This window comes from Notolepis coatsorum (assembly GCF_963971535.1).
Source record: "Notolepis coatsorum genome assembly, chromosome: 11".
Taxonomy (NCBI): Eukaryota; Metazoa; Chordata; class Actinopteri; order Aulopiformes; family Paralepididae; genus Notolepis; species Notolepis coatsorum.
This window is the reverse complement of record NC_140175.1, coordinates 21,821,762-21,843,806: the sequence shown is the minus strand read 5'-3', so window position 1 is coordinate 21,843,806 and position 22,045 is coordinate 21,821,762. Positions and strand designations below refer to the sequence as shown.

General features: G+C 39.2%; 1 protein-coding gene across 1 annotated transcript; it reads left to right on the top strand.

Annotated features, from left to right (window-relative positions):
• The first annotated feature begins 8,120 nt into the window (after positions 1-8,120).
• ptcd2 (pentatricopeptide repeat domain 2) lies at positions 8,121-21,680 on the top strand. The gene is made up of 10 exons (XM_084325091.1): positions 8,121-8,276; positions 8,461-8,553; positions 8,977-9,106; positions 12,268-12,385; positions 13,014-13,092; positions 13,644-13,735; positions 15,485-15,598; positions 15,902-15,976; positions 16,701-16,811; positions 20,850-21,680. Exons 1-10 carry the CDS (start codon positions 8,165-8,167, stop codon positions 21,075-21,077), a joined length of 1,152 nt encoding a protein of 383 aa, XP_084181217.1. The 5' UTR covers positions 8,121-8,164; the 3' UTR covers positions 21,078-21,680.
• Positions 21,681-22,045: the final 365 nt, after the last annotated feature.

The window sequence follows — 22,045 nt, the reverse complement described above, 5'->3', positions numbered from 1 at the left end:
TAATTTGTACACGTAGTCTAAGAGGTACTAAGTACAACCATGGCAGTTTCATAAAGTGCTTATGGGAAGAATTGTTTTTATCCAACATCAAAGTTAGTCGAAAATGCTGATTCTGAGGACTTTGAAACTCAAATTACTCAAAAAGTACACAGTAAAAATATTTCATATAATTTGTACAGGTAGTCTAAGAGGTACTAAGTACAACCATGGCAGTTTCATAAGGTGCTTATGGGAAAATCTTTTTTTATCCCACATCAAAGTTAGTCGAAAATGCTGATTCTGGGGACTTTGAAACTGAAATTACTCAAAAAGTACACAGTAAAAATATTTCATATAATTTGTACAGGTAGTCTAAGAGGTACTAAGTACAACCATGGCAGTTTCATAAGGTGCTTATGGGAAAATCTTTTTTTATCCCACATCAAAGTTAGTCGAAAATGCTGATTCTGGGGACTTTAAAACTGAAATTACTCAAAAAGTACACAGTAAAAATATTTCATATAATTTGTACAAGTAGTCTAAGAGGTACTAAGTACAACCATGGCAGTTTCATAAGGTGCTTATGGGAAAATCTTTTTTTATCCCACATCAAAGTTAGTCGAAAATGCTGATTCTGGGGACTTTAAAACTGAAATTACTCAAAAAGTACACAGTAAAAATATTTCATATAATTTGTACAAGTAGTCTAAGAGGTACTAAGTACAACCATGGCAGTTTCATAAGGTGCTTATGGGAAAATCTTTTTTTATCCCACATCAAAGTTAGTCGAAAATGCTGATTCTGGGGACTTTGAAACTCAAATTACTCAAAAAGTACACAGTAAAAATATTTCATATAATTTGTACAGGTAGTCTAAGAGGTACTAAGTACAACCATGGCAGTTTCATAAAGTGCTTATGGGAAGAATTGTTTTTATCCAACATCAAAGTTAGTCGAAAATGCTGATTCTGAGGACTTTGAAACTCAAATTACTCAAAAAGTACACAGTAAAAATATTTCATATAATTTGTACAAGTAGTCTAAGAGGTACTAAGTACAACCATGGCAGTTTCATAAGGTGCTTATGGGAAAATCTTTTTTTATCCCACATCAAAGTTAGTCGAAAATGCTGATTCTGGGGACTTTAAAACTGAAATTACTCAAAAAGTACACAGTAAAAATATTTCATATAATTTGTACACGTAGTCTAAGAGGTACTAAGTACAACCATGGCAGTTTCATAAAGTGCTTATGGGAAGAATTGTTTTTATCCAACATCAAAGTTAGTCGAAAATGCTGATTCTGAGGACTTTGAAACTCAAATTACTCAAAAAGTACACAGTAAAAATATTTCATATAATTTGTACAGGTAGTCTAAGAGGTACTAAGTACAACCATGGCAGTTTCATAAAGTGCTTATGGGAAGAATTGTTTTTATCCAACATCAAAGTTAGTCGAAAATGCTGATTCTGAGGACTTTGAAACTCAAATTACTCAAAAAGTACACAGTAAAAATATTTCATATAATTTGTACAGGTAGTCTAAGAGGTACTAAGTACAACCATGGCAGTTTCATCAAGTGCTTATGGGAAAATCTTTTTTTATCCCACATCAAAGTTAGTCGAAAATGCTGATTCTGGGGACTTTGAAACTCAAATTACTCAAAAAGTACACAGTAAAAATATTTCATATAATTTGTACAGGTAGTCTAAGAGGTACTAAGTACAACCATGGCAGTTTCATAAGGTGCTTATGGGAAAATCTTTTTTTATCCCACATCAAAGTTAGTCGAAAATGCTGATTCTGGGGACTTTAAAACTGAAATTACTCAAAAAGTACACAGTAAAAATATTTCATATAATTTGTACAAGTAGTCTAAGAGGTACTAAGTACAACCATGGCAGTTTCATAAGGTGCTTATGGGAAAATCTTTTTTTATCCCACATCAAAGTTAGTCGAAAATGCTGATTCTGGGGACTTTAAAACTGAAATTACTCAAAAAGTACACAGTAAAAATATTTCATATAATTTGTACAAGTAGTCTAAGAGGTACTAAGTACAACCATGGCAGTTTCATAAGGTGCTTATGGGAAAATCTTTTTTTATCCCACATCAAAGTTAGTCGAAAATGCTGATTCTGGGGACTTTGAAACTGAAATTACTCAAAAAGTACACAGTAAAAATATTTCATATAATTTGTACACGTAGTCTAAGAGGTACTAAGTACAACCATGGCAGTTTCATAAGGTGCTTATGGGAAAATCTTTTTTTATCCCACATCAAAGTTAGTCGAAAATGCTGATTCTGGGGACTTTGAAACTCAAATTACTCAAAAAGTACACAGTAAAAATATTTCATATAATTTGTACAGGTAGTCTAAGAGGTACTAAGTACAACCATGGCAGTTTCATAAAGTGCTTATGGGAAAATCTTTTTTTATCCCACATCAAAGTTAGTCGAAAATGCTGATTCTGGGGACTTTGAAACTGAAATTACTCAAAAAGTACACAGTAAAAATATTTCATATAATTTGTACAGGTAGTCTAAGAGGTTCTAAGTACAACCATGGCAGTTTCATAAGGTGCTTATGGGAAAATCTTTTTTTATCCCACATCAAAGTTAGTCGAAAATGCTGATTCTGGGGACTTTGAAACTCAAATTACTCAAAAAGTACACAGTAAAAATATTTCATATAATTTGTACAGGTAGTCTAAGAGGTACTAAGTACAACCATGGCAGTTTCATAAAGTGCTTATGGGAAGAATTGTTTTTATCCAACATCAAAGTTAGTCGAAAATGCTGATTCTGAGGACTTTGAAACTCAAATTACTCAAAAAGTACACAGTAAAAATATTTCATATAATTTGTACAGGTAGTCTAAGAGGTACTAAGTACAACCATGGCAGTTTCATAAGGTGCTTATGGGAAAATCTTTTTTTATCCCACATCAAAGTTAGTCGAAAATGCTGATTCTGGGGACTTTGAAACTCAAATTACTCAAAAAGTACACAGTAAAAATATTTCATATAATTTGTACACGTAGTCTAAGAGGTACTAAGTACAACCATGGCAGTTTCATAAGGTGCTTATGGGAAAATCTTTTTTTATCCCACATCAAAGTTAGTCGAAAATGCTGATTCTGGGGACTTTGAAACTGAAATTACTCAAAAAGTACACAGTAAAAATATTTCATATAATTTGTACAGGTAGTCTAAGAGGTACTAAGTACAACCATGGCAGTTTCATAAGGTGCTTATGGGAAAATCTTTTTTTATCCCACATCAAAGTTAGTCGAAAATGCTGATTCTGGGGACTTTGAAACTCAAATTACTCAAAAAGTACACAGTAAAAATATTTCATATAATTTGTACAGGTAGTCTAAGAGGTACTAAGTACAACCATGGCAGTTTCATAAGGTGCTTATGGGAAAATCTTTTTTTATCCCACATCAAAGTTAGTCGAAAATGCTGATTCTGGGGACTTTGAAACTCAAATTACTCAAAAAGTACACAGTAAAAATATTTCATATAATTTGTACACGTAGTCTAAGAGGTACTAAGTACAACCATGGCAGTTTCATAAAGTGCTTATGGGAAGAATTGTTTTTATCCAACATCAAAGTTAGTCGAAAATGCTGATTCTGAGGACTTTGAAACTCAAATTACTCAAAAAGTACACAGTAAAAATATTTCATATAATTTGTACAGGTAGTCTAAGAGGTACTAAGTACAACCATGGCAGTTTCATCAAGTGCTTATGGGAAAATCTTTTTTTATCCCACATCAAAGTTAGTCGAAAATGCTGATTCTGGGGACTTTGAAACTCAAATTACTCAAAAAGTACACAGTAAAAATATTTCATATAATTTGTACAGGTAGTCTAAGAGGTACTAAGTACAACCATGGCAGTTTCATAAGGTGCTTATGGGAAAATCTTTTTTTATCCCACATCAAAGTTAGTCGAAAATGCTGATTCTGGGGACTTTAAAACTGAAATTACTCAAAAAGTACACAGTAAAAATATTTCATATAATTTGTACAAGTAGTCTAAGAGGTACTAAGTACAACCATGGCAGTTTCATAAGGTGCTTATGGGAAAATCTTTTTTTATCCCACATCAAAGTTAGTCGAAAATGCTGATTCTGGGGACTTTAAAACTGAAATTACTCAAAAAGTACACAGTAAAAATATTTCATATAATTTGTACAAGTAGTCTAAGAGGTACTAAGTACAACCATGGCAGTTTCATAAGGTGCTTATGGGAAAATCTTTTTTTATCCCACATCAAAGTTAGTCGAAAATGCTGATTCTGGGGACTTTGAAACTGAAATTACTCAAAGTACACAGTAAAAATATTTCATATAATTTGTACACGTAGTCTAAGAGGTACTAAGTACAACCATGGCAGTTTCATAAGGTGCTTATGGGAAAATCTTTTTTTATCCCACATCAAAGTTAGTCGAAAATGCTGATTCTGGGGACTTTGAAACTCAAATTACTCAAAAAGTACACAGTAAAAATATTTCATATAATTTGTACAGGTAGTCTAAGAGGTACTAAGTACAACCATGGCAGTTTCATAAAGTGCTTATGGGAAAATCTTTTTTTATCCCACATCAAAGTTAGTCGAAAATGCTGATTCTGGGGACTTTGAAACTGAAATTACTCAAAAAGTACACAGTAAAAATATTTCATATAATTTGTACAGGTAGTCTAAGAGGTTCTAAGTACAACCATGGCAGTTTCATAAGGTGCTTATGGGAAAATCTTTTTTTATCCCACATCAAAGTTAGTCGAAAATGCTGATTCTGGGGACTTTGAAACTCAAATTACTCAAAAAGTACACAGTAAAAATATTTCATATAATTTGTACAGGTAGTCTAAGAGGTACTAAGTACAACCATGGCAGTTTCATAAAGTGCTTATGGGAAGAATTGTTTTTATCCAACATCAAAGTTAGTCGAAAATGCTGATTCTGAGGACTTTGAAACTCAAATTACTCAAAAAGTACACAGTAAAAATATTTCATATAATTTGTACAGGTAGTCTAAGAGGTACTAAGTACAACCATGGCAGTTTCATAAGGTGCTTATGGGAAAATCTTTTTTTATCCCACATCAAAGTTAGTCGAAAATGCTGATTCTGGGGACTTTGAAACTCAAATTACTCAAAAAGTACACAGTAAAAATATTTCATATAATTTGTACACGTAGTCTAAGAGGTACTAAGTACAACCATGGCAGTTTCATAAGGTGCTTATGGGAAAATCTTTTTTTATCCCACATCAAAGTTAGTCGAAAATGCTGATTCTGGGGACTTTGAAACTGAAATTACTCAAAAAGTACACAGTAAAAATATTTCATATAATTTGTACAGGTAGTCTAAGAGGTACTAAGTACAACCATGGCAGTTTCATAAGGTGCTTATGGGAAAATCTTTTTTTATCCCACATCAAAGTTAGTCGAAAATGCTGATTCTGGGGACTTTGAAACTCAAATTACTCAAAAAGTACACAGTAAAAATATTTCATATAATTTGTACAGGTAGTCTAAGAGGTACTAAGTACAACCATGGCAGTTTCATAAGGTGCTTATGGGAAAATCTTTTTTTATCCCACATCAAAGTTAGTCGAAAATGCTGATTCTGGGGACTTTGAAACTCAAATTACTCAAAAAGTACACAGTAAAAATATTTCATATAATTTGTACACGTAGTCTAAGAGGTACTAAGTACAACCATGGCAGTTTCATAAAGTGCTTATGGGAAGAATTGTTTTTATCCAACATCAAAGTTAGTCGAAAATGCTGATTCTGAGGACTTTGAAACTCAAATTACTCAAAAAGTACACAGTAAAAATATTTCATATAATTTGTACAGGTAGTCTAAGAGGTACTAAGTACAACCATGGCAGTTTCATAAGGTGCTTATGGGAAAATCTTTTTTTATCCCACATCAAAGTTAGTCGAAAATGCTGATTCTGGGGACTTTGAAACTCAAATTACTCAAAAAGTACACAGTAAAAATATTTCATATAATTTGTACACGTAGTCTAAGAGGTACTAAGTACAACCATGGCAGTTTCATAAGGTGCTTATGGGAAAATCTTTTTTTATCCCACATCAAAGTTAGTCGAAAATGCTGATTCTGGGGACTTTGAAACTGAAATTACTCAAAAAGTACACAGTAAAAATATTTCATATAATTTGTACAGGTAGTCTAAGAGGTACTAAGTACAACCATGGCAGTTTCATAAGGTGCTTATGGGAAAATCTTTTTTTATCCCACATCAAAGTTAGTCGAAAATGCTGATTCTGGGGACTTTGAAACTGAAATTACTCAAAAAGTACACAGTAAAAATATTTCATATAATTTGTACAGGTAGTCTAAGAGGTACTAAGTACAACCATGGCAGTTTCATAAGGTGCTTATGGGGAAATCTTTTTTTATCCCACATCAAAGTTAGTCGAAAATGCTGATTCTGAGGACTTTAAAACTGAAATTACTCAAAAAGTACACAGTAAAAATATTTCATATAATTTGTACAAGTAGTCTAAGAGGTACTAAGTACAACCATGGCAGTTTCATAAGGTGCTTATGGGAAAATCTTTTTTTATCCCACATCAAAGTTAGTCGAAAATGCTGATTCTGAGGACTTTGAAACTGAAATTACTCAAAAAGTACACAGTAAAAATATTTCATATAATTTGTACAGGTAGTCTAAGAGGTACTAAGTACAACCATGGCAGTTTCATAAAGTGCTTATGGGAAGAATTGTTTTTATCCAACATCAAAGTTAGTCGAAAATGCTGATTCTGAGGACTTTGAAACTCAAATTACTCAAAAAGTACACAGTAAAAATATTTCATATAATTTGTACAGGTAGTCTAAGAGGTACTAAGTACAACCATGGCAGTTTCATAAGGTGCTTATGGGAAAATCTTTTTTTATCCCACATCAAAGTTAGTCGAAAATGCTGATTCTGGGGACTTTAAAACTGAAATTACTCAAAAAGTACACAGTAAAAATATTTCATATAATTTGTACAAGTAGTCTAAGAGGTACTAAGTACAACCATGGCAGTTTCATAAGGTGCTTATGGGAAAATCTTTTTTTATCCCACATCAAAGTTAGTCGAAAATGCTGATTCTGGGGACTTTAAAACTGAAATTACTCAAAAAGTACACAGTAAAAATATTTCATATAATTTGTACAAGTAGTCTAAGAGGTACTAAGTACAACCATGGCAGTTTCATAAGGTGCTTATGGGAAAATCTTTTTTTATCCCACATCAAAGTTAGTCGAAAATGCTGATTCTGGGGACTTTGAAACTGAAATTACTCAAAAAGTACACAGTAAAAATATTTCATATAATTTGTACAGGTAGTCTAAGAGGTACTAAGTACAACCATGGCAGTTTCATAAGGTGCTTATGGGGAAATCTTTTTTTATCCCACATCAAAGTTAGTCGAAAATGCTGATTCTGAGGACTTTAAAACTGAAATTACTCAAAAAGTACACAGTAAAAATATTTCATATAATTTGTACAAGTAGTCTAAGAGGTACTAAGTACAACCATGGCAGTTTCATAAAGTGCTTATGGGAAAATCTTTTTTTATCCCACATCAAAGTTAGTCGAAAATACTCATTGTTCTATAAAAAGGACTTTGAAACTCAAATTACTCAAAGTACACAGTAAAAGTAGTTAATATTATTTGTGCAAGTAGTCTTGAGAAGTATTAAGTACAAACATGGCAGTGTAATAAACTACTTATGAAATAATAGAAATGAACCACATGCCATCCTTTACTTTGAAATCCTCACCGGAAGTGTTCCTCTGTGGAATTGTCTGTAGCTTTTGTTTAGTGGTCGAATATACTGCGCGTCCTATTGATTCGATGTTCAATAATACTGCACATACGAAACGTCCTATTGATTAGACTAAACGTCCTATTGATTCGATGCGCATTCAATGTCATATTAAGTATTTCTGTAAGATCTACTTCCGAGACTGTGTTCAAAAGTCACGTCGGTTCATTACAACAGCCTCCCAGGGTTGTTTGAATGCATTACCGTAAACCTGGAACTAATCGCGCACTCGAAAAACAAGAGCGGCTCACTTGACCACGCAAAAGCAAAAGACGGCTCACTTGACCGCAGTCATTTTATTGGTACATTCTGGGGGCATCATGGCGCTCGGAAGGTTTAGTAGATGTTTCCCCAAATTACCGCATAATATGCCCTCAAACGGATTATTTCTTGGCTCTTTACAAGCAGACTGCATGGCGTGCAGCATTGGGGGTAAGAATGCATACGTGTGTGGCGTTTCTACTGGAACCCGATGGCCTGTGTTGTTGTTTGTGATGTTGTTGTGAGTGAACACAGTCAGCCTGTCACAGTTGTTATTTTTTACTTCACCCACTACCAGCTAATCATGTGCGCATTTACCCTAATTATTGCTGACTGACAACTGTTTTCCATCTAGCAAAAAGGCACCTTTTGTCAGAGGATGTTGTCAAACTACAAGAGTTTCAACAAAAGAAGCTTGCTGTGGCTCATCTAGTCTCCGGGTCAAGAGGTACAGTGAATGAATGAATGAATGCACTTTTATTAACAGATTGCAGAATGGGTACAGTACAGTACGGCTCAATACACACAATTGTTAAGGGGATGCAGACCAGAGAAAGACGTTTGTCTTGTTTACATCAGGGTCCCCCATTTTCAATTCATAGTGACATTTATGACATGCATGACATTTATGGCATAGGGACATACATGACATACTGGTATTTAGTACTGTACAGTACTATTACTACTGTCATTTTGGGGTTATGGTCTAAAATCCACCAGATCATCATACTCTTGGGCCAACAACAGTAACCTAGTCCTAGAGCCTGGCATGATGTGATCTTTGTATCACAGATAGGAGGTCTATGTCATGTTATATGAAGCAAATAATAGGAGAGGAGATTGAGATTTAACCTTTTTTCTTTTATTCCAGGAAATTATTTTGATATTTTCGCTGAGAAACTGAAGAAGAATGAACTAATATTGGGAAGTGAACTGAAGCTGCTCATTCACTTGTGCCAGTCTGCAGATGAGCTGGTGACAGTCAGAGATGGCATCTACAGGTAGGCTGGAATACATCCCAAACTGAAAGGTGTAAGGAATCGTATTCCATCTTTACACCTACTATGCTAATAGTCTATACTAATAATACAACTATACACTCAAGACTAGCACTCAAGTTTGACACTGTTTGACGAACAATCTTACTTCCCCTTAGCTGCCATAGTTGTACCCTTCCTGCTTACTTGTTGTACAGAACTGATTAATAGTGCAAATCAGATGTATGTAGTGTACCCACTACCCAGTACCACCAGTACCCTGTTTTAGCCTAGTATTCAACATCAGTACCCTGTTTTAGCCTGGTATTCAACACCAGTAGTATGTACCCTGTTTTAGCCTGTTACCAGCCGATATCCAACACCAGTACCCTGTGTTAACCTGGTGGTACCAGCCCGATATCAAACACCAGTACCCTGTTTTAGCCTGGTATCCAACACCAGTACCCTGTTTTAGCCTGGTACCACTACCGGCCCGATATCCAGCAGCAGTATCAGTGCATCCCTACTTTGTGAGACTTACACCATCCATACTCCAGCAGCCATGTCTTCATACTGCAGAACATCATTGAGCAAGTAAACGAGTGGCAAGCAACACTCCACCTGAACTTTGTGGATTTTGAAAAAGGCTTTCGACTCAGTCCACCATGAAAGCCTATGGCTAATTATGAAGAAATATGGAATCCCAGAGAAGATTGTCCAGATACTAGTGAAAACATTCTATGAAGACTTCCAGTGTGCAGTAGAAGACCAAGGAGAAATATGCGAGTGGTTTAACATCAACAGCGGTGTCAAACAAGGAACTGCAACATGTCAGTTTTTTTTTTATTGTTAATGATCATGGATTGGATAATGAGAAGAACAGTTGGACAAGGCGAGAATGGAATCAGATTGGAAGTTGACATCAAAACTCGACGATCTGGATTTTGCAGATGATGTACAGTACCTTACTCTCCTCTACCAAACACCAAATCCAGGAAAAAACTACAAGAATGGAGAGAGAAGCCAGACGAGTGGGACTCAAGATTAACACCGGAAAGACAAAAACCATGAGAATTAATGCAAGAAACCATGACAAAATCAACAACGACCAAGAGATTGAGGATGTAGACCAATTCACATACTTGGGAGCCACCGTCTGTAAAGAGGGAGGAGGTAATGAAAGACCTAAAGAACAGACTCTCCAAAGCAAGAGGTGCATTCATCAAACTCAAAAAGATCTGGTACTCCAACAGCATCTCAAGAAGAACAAAGCTGAGATTGTACAAAACACTGGTGGTGCCAGTCCTACTGTATGGATGTGAAACATGGAAGATGAACAAGGGAGACAAACAAATCAGTCGACGTGTTCCATAACAGATGCCTCAGAAGAATCCTCAGAATCCAGTGGCAAGACCGCATCAGCACCGTAGAGCTACCTAGAAAGAGCCGACATGAAGCCGATGAGCAAGTTAGTGAAGTGGCGAAGATGGAAGATGATAAGACACATACTGAGGCAAGACCACAACAACGACTGCAACATGGGCACCAGGAGGGAAAAGAAGAAAAGGAAGACCAAAGACTACCTGGAGACGCACAGTAGAGAAAGAAAGAAAAGAGGCAGGGTGGAGCTCATGGCCTGAAGCAAGAACAACGGCAGCTGACCGGGAGAAGTGGAAACGCTCTGTGAAGGCCTTATGTGCCACTAGGCACAAAGTGGATAGTTGAGTTGTTGAAACAGTGTAAACTATAGAATATAAAAATAAGAGGAAAAATAAATTGTGTGAAGAAAGGTGCAGATGAGGGTCTGTATGCCCTGCCTATCGGTTATATTATTATACGTTACAATAAATATAGGCAATAAAGAATTTGAATTTGAATATATATACTATGAGTAAGAGTAAAAGTAAACGGTATACACAAGGTACTGTTGTGGAAAATGTGTATACGGGGGTGGAGGTAGGAAAGGGGTTAGTCTTGACTAGTTTAATATAGGTCAACTAGCAGGGCTCAAAGACACTAGGGCGACAGTCTGGCTGATGTTCTTAAAACAACCTCAAGATAGGCAGATGGACATTTCAGTACATCATATCGTGTGCTCTAATCTTGTGTCTTTTCTCTCTTTCATACATACACAGCACACACACACAGACACACAGACACACACATACACAGCACACACACACAGACACAGCACACACACACAGACACACAGACACACACATACACAGCACACACACACAGACACAGCACACACACACAGACACACAGACACACACAGTCACACAGACACACACACACACACACACAGACACACACAGTCGCACAGACATACACACCGACACACACACACACACACATGCCCTGTGTCACAATACACACATACAATACACACACGTCTGTACACAGACGCACACACACACAGACACACACACACAATACACACATACAATACACACACGTCTGTACACAGACGCACACACACACAGACACATACACACACACACACACACACAAACACACACACACACACACACATCTCACTAAATCTTTATGTTCTTAATGTTTTACATCATATCGTGTGTGTACATCATATCTTGTTTATCTCTCTTCGATGTTCTTAATGTTTTTATCTAAATCTATGTTCTTCTTAATGTCTTTATCTCTCTTCGATGTTCTTAATGTTTTTATCTCTCTCCGATGTTAAATCTACGTGTCATCTTAATGTACGTCATGTCATATCTGACATGATATGACACGTCATCATATCTGTCATGTGGGGGCAGGACTGAGAGGGGATTTAGGGGACAAGCAGAGGGATTGAGAGTTAGAGTGTTTTCCTTCAACTGTGGTGACCGTCTACTGAGCCATAGCTTTTGCTGTTAAAACTTCTTTTCCTAAATAAATTACCTACTTGTTAAAATTGGAAATATCGTCTCCTGCTGTGTTAAACAACCATCAGCCACAACAGTACCCTAACTGGCATTATATACGTCATACATTGTAGTCCGTGCAGGTTTTGGTCGTTAAGAGTCGGACACACTTAGTGGTCAGACAATCCTCCTAATAGTTCTCGAGTTCTGCAGCCGTTAGTTCTCCAGCCGCTGGAAAGAAGAATTAGCCAAGAATTCTCTTCTCTCGTCTCGTGTATTATTTTGTGATCGTCGTCTCGTTCTCCTCACCACCAGGTATCACAAGGAGAATCGGAACATGGCGTTCGGAGGTTTCCGGTTCGGCCCTCTCTTCATGAGGCTGTGTTACGAACAGGGCATGGAGGAGATAGCCGCTGCTACTCTGATGGACAAGGTGTTATATTATTTACTGCTGTGAACTACAGCACCGCCGTCAACATTTTAAAGGAAAACTCCAACATTTTGGGAAATTAGCTTATTTGCCATCTACCCTGGAGTTAGACAAGAAGATGCATACCTTTTTCTTCTCTGTGCATGCAGTAGGAGTAGGAAGACGTTGGGAACTAGGCTAATGGAGGAACCTACTTCCAGTGACTGACGCTAAGCTAGGCTAACGGTGCGCGTCTTCCTACTCCTACTGCATGCACAGAGAAGAAAAAGGTATGTATCTTAACACCAACATTTTGGGAACCCTGGAGTTAGACAATAAGATGCATACCTTTTTCTTCTCTGTGCATGCAGTAGGAGTAGGAAGACGTTGGGAACTAGGCTAATGGGGGAACCTACTTCCAGTGACTGACGCTAAGCTAGGCTAACGGTGCGCGTCTTCCTACTCCTACTGCATGCACAGAGAAGAAAAAGGTATGCATCTTCTTGTCTAACTCCAGGGTAGATGGCAAATAAGCGAATTTCCCAAAATGTTGGAGTTTTCCTTTAAAGTAACATTGGAGGAACATGACGAGAGGTCGGTGGAAACAAACGTGGACCGCTACTAACTCTTCCTCTCACTCTTGCTCTGACAGAATATGAGGGGATTCTTCAACGACTGGACCTCCTTCAACATCGCCATAGACATGTTATTCACTAAGGGATGCTATGAGAGTAAGTCAACCATTATAAAGGATCATACCAGTCTCATTTTTACTTCTCGCTATTAGCAGAGATTTCCCCCATATCCTAAACAGATTTTCAAGTTTTGTTTTATTTGTCACATATATAAGGTACATGTGTACATTACAGTGAAATGCTTGGTTCTGTATGAGCCTCCTGAGAATGTGCTTCATACAGTAAAACTAAAGTACAAAATGCAAAGATTAGGTAGAGAGGTAGTGCAAATATTTTAGTAATACATAGATAAAATATAGTGTAGTGTTAAAAAGTGTTTTGTGTACATAAGTGTATATACAGTGTATTTTGAGGTACATTCTGTAAAGTTGATTGAATGTGGACAACACACTAAAACAAATGCAATATCTCAAAGCAATTTTGGGGGGAAATGGTCAAGGTTTATGTAGTAAACTGTGGCCAATGTTGTTGACACTAGACACAGTGACGAGTAGTAACACTGGTGTGGTCCTTTTTTTAAGAACACGGCTATTATATGAAATATAATGGTTATCTCAAGGTTAATTATTATCTTATGTACATCACAGGTGCCTTTGAGGTGCTGAGAGACATGAGGAGCCAAGGTATGGCGTTCACCAAGGCCACCGCTACCCTGGCATATGCCACCTGCTACAAACTGGTAAGACCTCGCTCAATACACCATCCATACAGTCGCATGATGCCACCTGCTACAAACTGGTAAGACCTTGCTCAATACACCATCCATACAGTCACATCATGCCACCTGCTACAAACTGGTAAGACCTCGCTCAATACACCATCCATACAGTCACATGATGCCACCTGCTACAAACTGGTAAGACCTCGCTCAATACACCATCCATACAGTCACATGATGCCACCTGCTACAAACTGGTAAGACCTCGCTCAATACACCATCCATACAGTCACATCATGCCACCTGCTACAAACTGGTAAGACCTCGCTCAATACACCATCCATACAGTCACATCATGCCACCTGCTACAAACTGGTAAGACCTCGCTCAATACACCGTCCACCCTGGCATATGCCACCTGCTACAAACTGGTGAGACCTCGCTCAATACACCATCCACCCTGGCATATGCCACCTGCTACAAACTGGTAAGACCTCGCTCAATACACCATCCATACAGTCACATGATGCCACCTGCTACAAACTGGTAAGACCTCGCTCAATACACCATCCATACAGTCACATGATGCCACCTGCTACAAACTGGTCAGACCTCGCTCAATACACCATCCATACAGTTCAGAGTTTTTATTTCAGAGTTTTTTATTTGCCACATGGAATCAATACAATCAGAGTTTCTTCATTACACAATCATAAATATCATTCCATGGACAAAAGGAGCAGGAAGAAGAATACATCTTATAGTTACCTGCCCCTTATTCCTAAACTAAACAAGTATTTACTTGATGGTCGGCGTACAACCTAATTTACACAAAATAATAATGTATACAAGAAACATACAATCCACAGTTAAACAAGAAAAAAATTTAATAATAAAGAATAAATGAAAGAAAAAAAAGATAAGATCTCACTATTCAGATCACATTTGATTTTCATACTGACTAAAAAAAATTGTTATAGTTTTTTTTAATTGATAAATACTATTACATCCCTTAAGCTCGCTATGGAGATAATTCCACAACTTTACACCAATAACTGAAGGACACATCTGTTTAAGTGTGGTACGTGCAAACGTGGTCACATGCCACCTGCTACAAACTGGTAAGACCTCGCTCAATACACCATTCGTACAGTCATTGCTGGTTCTATAGGAGTCATCTTTAGCAACACAAAAACAACAAAACAAAAGATACCTCTCCGCCCCTTTTGAAAATGGTGACACCTAGGCTTGCCGCGGTACTAGTCTGTGATGCCAGTGTTACTCAGGCTCCCCCGAGTATATTACTTGCCTACTGCCCCCATGTTGTGTTCTATTTTTAAATGATAACATAACGTCAATCTGTCTGTCCAACAAATGGATAAACTAGTCATTGAAAATGAATTACAAACGCACAGACACAGTGGAGGAGGCACTGCTCTCAAGATATTGTGCGTTGTGTTGTAAAACGTCCGGTGTCACCGGTAAGACCGGTGTTGTGTTCGTGAGTTGATTAGTCACGGACGATTTCACATCACCGTGGCAACCCTAGTGACGCCTTACTCTTCCACTGCCAGCCTTCTCTGGTGTTTCTCTTTCATCTTGATTTATCGAGGGAGCTAAATATCGCCTCCGCCATCGGTGTGTGAATGTGAAGCACAAGTTGTAAAGCACTTTGGATAAAAGCACTATATGAATGCAGTCCGTTTACCATTATTGTATGGTCAGATTATATACACGTAGATAACTGATGGCCTGTTTTGTATCGCTCAGAACACTCCGGAATCGTACAGAGTCTGTACTACTCTGATGGAGGAGGGACAGAGCGAAGACTATTCCATCCCCAGACTGGCGTACAGCTTCGCTGTGGCTTTAGCACTCAGACAGGTTGGTCCTCCGATAAGTTCTCTTTATGTACATACATCAAGACATGTGAAATGTTCAAATGACCTCATCAGATACACTGCCGGCCAGTATGACTTACTACCGTATTGTCTTTATACCTGTGTCACTGTACATATTTTAATATTACAACTGTGTACATACATCTGATATACTAGTTTATATATTCTATGCCCAGTTTAATCACCTGTACATTGTATGTTATTATTGCACACTGGTTGGATGCCAAACTTATTTTCGTTGTACTGTACTTGTAAATCTAATATGGGCTTTCTGTTTTTCTTCCAGAATGACGTCAAAGGGGCACAATTCCTGTTTTCGAAGATCATGAATACAGACAGCATAATATGCCAGAATTTAAGAGTAAGGATACATTTACATTTAGTCATTTAGCTGGTAGTAATATAGGCAAGGATATATGGCATAACCAGTGCATATCTTATGGTTTTCCCCTGTAATGTGATGCCCGTGATGCCCGTCTTGGCTTTATTTCTTTATTTCTTTATTTCAGATCCCCATTAGTCACTGCCTCAGCAGCGACTATTCTTCCTGGGGTCTGGATCCAAACATATCAAATTAAACAAGAATAATCAATAAAACAACATAAAAACAAAACAAATATCAATAAAACACCAATAAAATATACAAACAATTATAGAACATTAAACCAATCAAAAGTCAGATCTACAAACGAATATGTATGCCAAATTTTCTAATATAGAACAATAACAAATATCAATAAAACAACAAATATCAATAAAACAACAAACGAAGACATTTCAGAGAAAACTAAAACGTGCTCAAAAACAGCACAACATTACATACTCATACTCTAATACTCCTCATAACCACTAGACAAACGCATTCCAAATCAACACATAACCCAACACAAGAACCCATTCATTAGACACAGATTAGACCCAACCAAAATCAATCTCTTTCTGCATTACAGCCACTCGTAGTCTCCTCTTGAATCCCACCTTACTGGTAATTGAAACCAAATGTTGTGGAAGTCTATTTCAGTAGGACATTGCCCTGTACATTACAGTTTTCTTTAAGGCTTCAGTTCTGGGTCTCTCGTTAACAGGTGGCGATACTGGCGATGACGGGAGCAGTGAACGACGCCACGTCTGTCCTATCTGCGGCCACACTGACCAAGACCACGTTAGTGAAGAGGCCTCAGTTTGCCCAGGAGGTGGTAAGTTCAGAGTACTGGGGCTGACATGTACCCCATTGTGGCCCGATAACAAAGTAATGGCCCACGACGACCCACATGCTCTTTGTCTCTTCTTGTCGATGTTCTCTTTCATTCTAGTAAATTAGTGAGTTTTTGTTTCTAAAGCACATTCAAAACACAACTGTAGTTGCACCAAAGTGCTGTACAAACGAATGGCACTATAATAAAAACACTGTAAAAACATGGTAAAGAAAGCAATACAAATACGACAAATATAACAGATAGGATAAGAAAATGTTTAATTTTTTATCTACTTTTTCTCCCATCCCAATTTCGTATCGTCCAATTCTACCCTCCCCTGTCTCGATCGCTGTTAGGCCATGCCTCCCACAAGCCGGCTGTAATGTGGATGAAGCCTTGCATCACGTGTCCCCTCCGGTACTCGAGGAAGCAGCCGTCGCATCTTTTCACCTGCACAGCGCGATCTCTCAGCGTCGGGGGTCTGCGTTTGGAGGGCACGCCGCCTCCGTCGCTTCCTGATTCTGCTGCGCAGGCGCACCAACCGACCTGTAGGAGTCGCTGTCCACAACGTCCGATCCCCACCCATCAGATTCCCACCCCCTAATACTGCCAATGTGTATTAGTACGAACGACCATCCAAGCTGATAGCAATGCGGAGAGCTGGGCTCGAACCCAGTGTCTCCTGCATTGGTGGTGAGCGCCTTGCCCACTGCACCACCTAGCCGCCCTGGATAAGAAAATTTTTTAAATACATAACATAAAACAGGATAGGTGCGAGATCAGACTGCGAGTGCACTTTATGTTGGGGGGGGGGGGGGGGGGGGGGGCATTCCACAGCTTTGGGGCAGCAACTGCAAAGTCACAGTCGCCCTTAGACTTCAGCCTAGATGGAGAGACTACCAGAAGAGAGTGACGGGAGGACCTAAGCGATCTAGGAGCAACATGGGGGGGAGAGGAGATCCATTAAATAAGAGGGAGCCGGGCCATTGAGGGCTTTGAAAAACTAATAATAAAACTAGGGCTGACCCCTATTAGTCGACTAATCGGTCGAAAGGAGCCGTAGTCGACTGGCCAACCTTTTAGTCGAATTAAAAAAAAAAAATATATATATATATATATATATATATATTTTTTTTTAATCATTCTTTCCAAAAGAAAAGAGGCCTAGAAGCGTGGCTAACGCTAATGGCACGCATACCAGAGGCTAACTGCCTAAGAAAACGGGCACTGAGGAACTGAAAGAGGATTTCACCCATCTAATGAACACACTAGACTAGACAAATATCAAGATGTATCCATCAGTGGACCAATTGCATGCTTTTGCAGAGGACAAGAAGCCTTCAGTCGACTCCTTCAGACATTAAGCACCCCCCACAGCCCAAATGGAATGATAAAAAGATATATATATATATATTATACTTTAAAAAAAAATGTATAGTCGACTAACGGCAAATTTCGTCCAATCATAGTCGACTATCCAAATCCTTAGTCGGGGACAGCCCTAAATAAAACCATAATGGATCCTGTACTGGACTGAGAGCCAGTGAAGGGAAGCTAAAACTGGGGGGATGTGGTCTCTCTTTTTAATATTAATTCATTAATAATTCATTACATTTATATAGCGCTTTTCTAGACACTCAAAGTGCTCCCCACAATATAGGGTGGAAATTGCCTCCTTCACCACCACTGGTAGCCATAGCTGTCAACATTGGGATTTGAAAAAATTTGATATTTCGCCCCGCCCCCTTCCCCCCGGCCCTGCCCCCTCCCAATGTAGTCTCCTCCCCCTCGTATGTATATTATATATAATATTGTCTGCACTGCGCAGCCGTGGAATCGCGAGGCCATGGATTTAGAATAGATAGAAAGGGCACATTGTTGGTGTATCATAATTAATTTGTTGAATACAATAGTATTTTTATAACGTTGACACAAATTTAAGAATATTTACACTAAGTTCTCTTTTATCTCTTATTTAATTCATTCATTAATTTAATTGTAGGCACTGTTTATATTGTACATAGTCCTGTGTGTTGTATATTGTGTCCTATGTTACTTTTGTGTTTATTGTCTCTTTCTATAAACACCGTGGGAAGGGGGGGCACATAATTGAATTTTATACTGGCACATGGGTCTAATACAGCAATGGATTATGGGTCGCACGTCTTCCGGTCTGACTTCCTGTGCTAACGTTCTAATCTACACTGCTGCCACCTGTCGTCACAGAGGGGAATTGCAGCCATTTTGTAAAAATATATATATATTTTTTTTAAACTGGAAAAATACGGGAAAATGTTTTAACGGGATGACGGCGGGAAGGCAGGTTGAAATACAGTACAATCCCGGGAAAAACGGGATGGTTGACAGGTATGCTGGTAGCACCCAACCTTGGGCTACACAGGCTCAATGGCTGCCATACACTGGCACCAGGCACACATCACACTACACAATGGCTGAACGGCTCAGGAGACAGGGATTGATATCGGCCAAGGGATGATTAGGTGGCCTTGATGTCAGAGAGCCCTGATTGGGAATTTGACCAGGAACGTCGGGGAACCCCCTACTCTTTGTGATAGGCGTCCTGGGTTCTTTAACGACGAGATTCAGTCAGGACCTCAGTTTAGCGTCTCATCCGAAGGACGGCACTCGCAGTCGCAGCTATACGGTGTCCCTATCACCGTAACAGGGGCATTGTTACTGACTAGTCCAGAGGTCTCTCTTTTTAGAGCTAGTCAGCACGTTTGGGGGGGTTGGGGTGGGTGGGTGGGGGGGGACTGTACATTGGAGGTGGTTGGGTGGGTGGGTTGGGTAGGAGGGGTGGGTGGGGGACACTGTACAACTGTACAAGCAAAACTGTACATTGGAATATTGACAACCATACTTGGTCATTTACCATTGGAGGGGGTTGGGTTAGGACATTTACAGGGGCCAGTTTCGAATTGCAGTCTCCCGTAGGTGTTCTTTGAGAGTGGTTTTGAAAGTGGGTAGTGATTCACATTCCTTTACAGCTTTGGGTAGGGCGTTCCACATTGATGTGGCATAATTGCGAAACGTGTTTAGTCCCTTGTTTGAGCCGAATCTGGGTTTAACGTGATTTGTGGAGCTCCCTCTGGTGTTGTGATCGTGGTATTCACTGACCTTTGGGAAGTATTTTGACATGTACATGGGTACCTTGGTCGTGTAGTGTATCTTGTAGACCAGGCCCATTGCAAGTTGCTGTACTCTGTTGTCTACTCTAAGCCATCCTAGGTTGTCAAAGTGGGCACGGGTCAGGTGGGTTCTAGGAGTAAGGTCAAGCAGTAGTCTGACCAGTTTGTTTTGAGATGTTTGTAATTTTGTTTTTAGCGCCTTTGCGGTGCTTTGGTACCATGAGGTGCAAGCATAGTCGTAGTACCCTTGAATGAGTGCTCCTGCCAGAGTCGGGGACCCTGATGTAAACAAGACAAACGTCTTTCTCTGGTCTGCATCCCCTTAACAATTGTGTGTATTGAGCCGTACTGTATTGTACCCATTCTGCAATCTGTTAAATAAAGTTTTCATTCATTCATTCATGTTTACCAGAGGAGAGATCCGGTACAAGAATCGAGTTCGTTGGTTGACTTTTTTTTATTACCTTGGATGCCATTTTGTCACAGGAAAGATTTGCCTCTAGGATGCTAAGATGCTGCGAGTTGTATTTTTTTTGTAAAATACGTGGTCTACATGTTAAAATAATACCTCTACACTCTTGACAGCCATCACTGATATAGAATGTTTGGTCAGTAATGTGGGTCTCCCGGTCCCTCCGCTCTGCAGTTCCCACGTTATCCAATCGGGAGAGAGAACTCCACGCTGCAAAAGTGGTCTGACAAAAATAAGAAAGAATGTAGAACTATTTAACACATAAAAAAAAAATTAAAAATAATAATAAAAACACTTACAGCACATTTAAATTTTTGCGATGGATTCTGTCGGTTTGAATTCGAATTGCATTGTATCGTCTTTAAGAGGAGAGGAGGGAAAAAATTTGGTCTAACTCCGTGCTGCTCTCCTTCCCAGGTGTCTCTGTTGCGTCAGCGGTCCGAGGACACGCCGCACGTGGCCCGGGTGGAGGAGGTGGTGTCGCGGCTGCAGCAGTCCGGCCAGGTGACCCAGCAGAGCCTGGACGACATGCTGTGCTTCACGCCACCAGCACTCAGGAGGAAGCAGCTGACGATGATGGACGATGAGAGGAGGGTCAGTAGGAGGACGCTAAGGCCCATACAGTCCACTCTGATGATGGAGTGAGGAGGAGGAGGAGGAGGAGGCGGCGGCGGCGGCCAAGGCTGAGCCTCAACCACAGAGCCTCATGCAGGACTGGACAGAGCTGGTCGTCTCAATGTCCCAGTTAGGAGCGGAGACTCGTTGACTTATCCGTCTCCTTTCACATGAACAAGAAATGTCTCATCTGCTTATGTTTCAACTTGGTGGTCACTAGGCACACAGAGGCTCGGCACCTGTCCGCCGACGGCCTCGAACCGCGAACCCGCCGCTCGCCAGCACCACTGTGACCACCACGTATGTTAAATACCACGGTCTTATCCATTCCGCCACCTGAAAAGGATTGGATTCAGGTGGCACCGGGTGGGGGTAATTTAACTTAGGAGTGAGTTTACACCAAGGGGTTACCATTACAAGGTTTGGACCTTGTTACATAGTAGCCCTAAGGACTCTCTTGCTGTCTTCTACCTTGCATCACGTGTCCCACTGGTTTTAGCCACAAACCAATGCAAAGTCAGTGGGGTGTCAAGCTCCTGTCTGTACATGCTGGCTGGGGACAACTGAAATCTACTGAAATCGAATCAGAACTATCCATTTTTAAGGTGACATTCAGTGTATAATGAGGGGATAATGTTGTGTTGTGTATGAACATGTAAATGAATGATTAAAGTTATATTATTTGTCTAATAATAATAATAATCTGCTCCTTGTTGTATTTTGGTTATCGCCTTTCTTTCAAAAGAGGTTGTTGGCCTCATTGATTGATTGATTGAAAATTGTATTAACAGATTGCAGAATGGGTACAATACAGTACGGCTCAATACATTACACACAATTGTTACGGGGATGCAGACCAGAGAAAGACGTTTGTCTTGTTTACATCAGGGTCCCCCATTTTCAATTCATCATATGGTCATATGGTCATCATAGATATATGGTCGTCCAATTCTGTGAGTTATGTTTTTATTATCAGGCTCCTCCTCCCCAACCTTTAA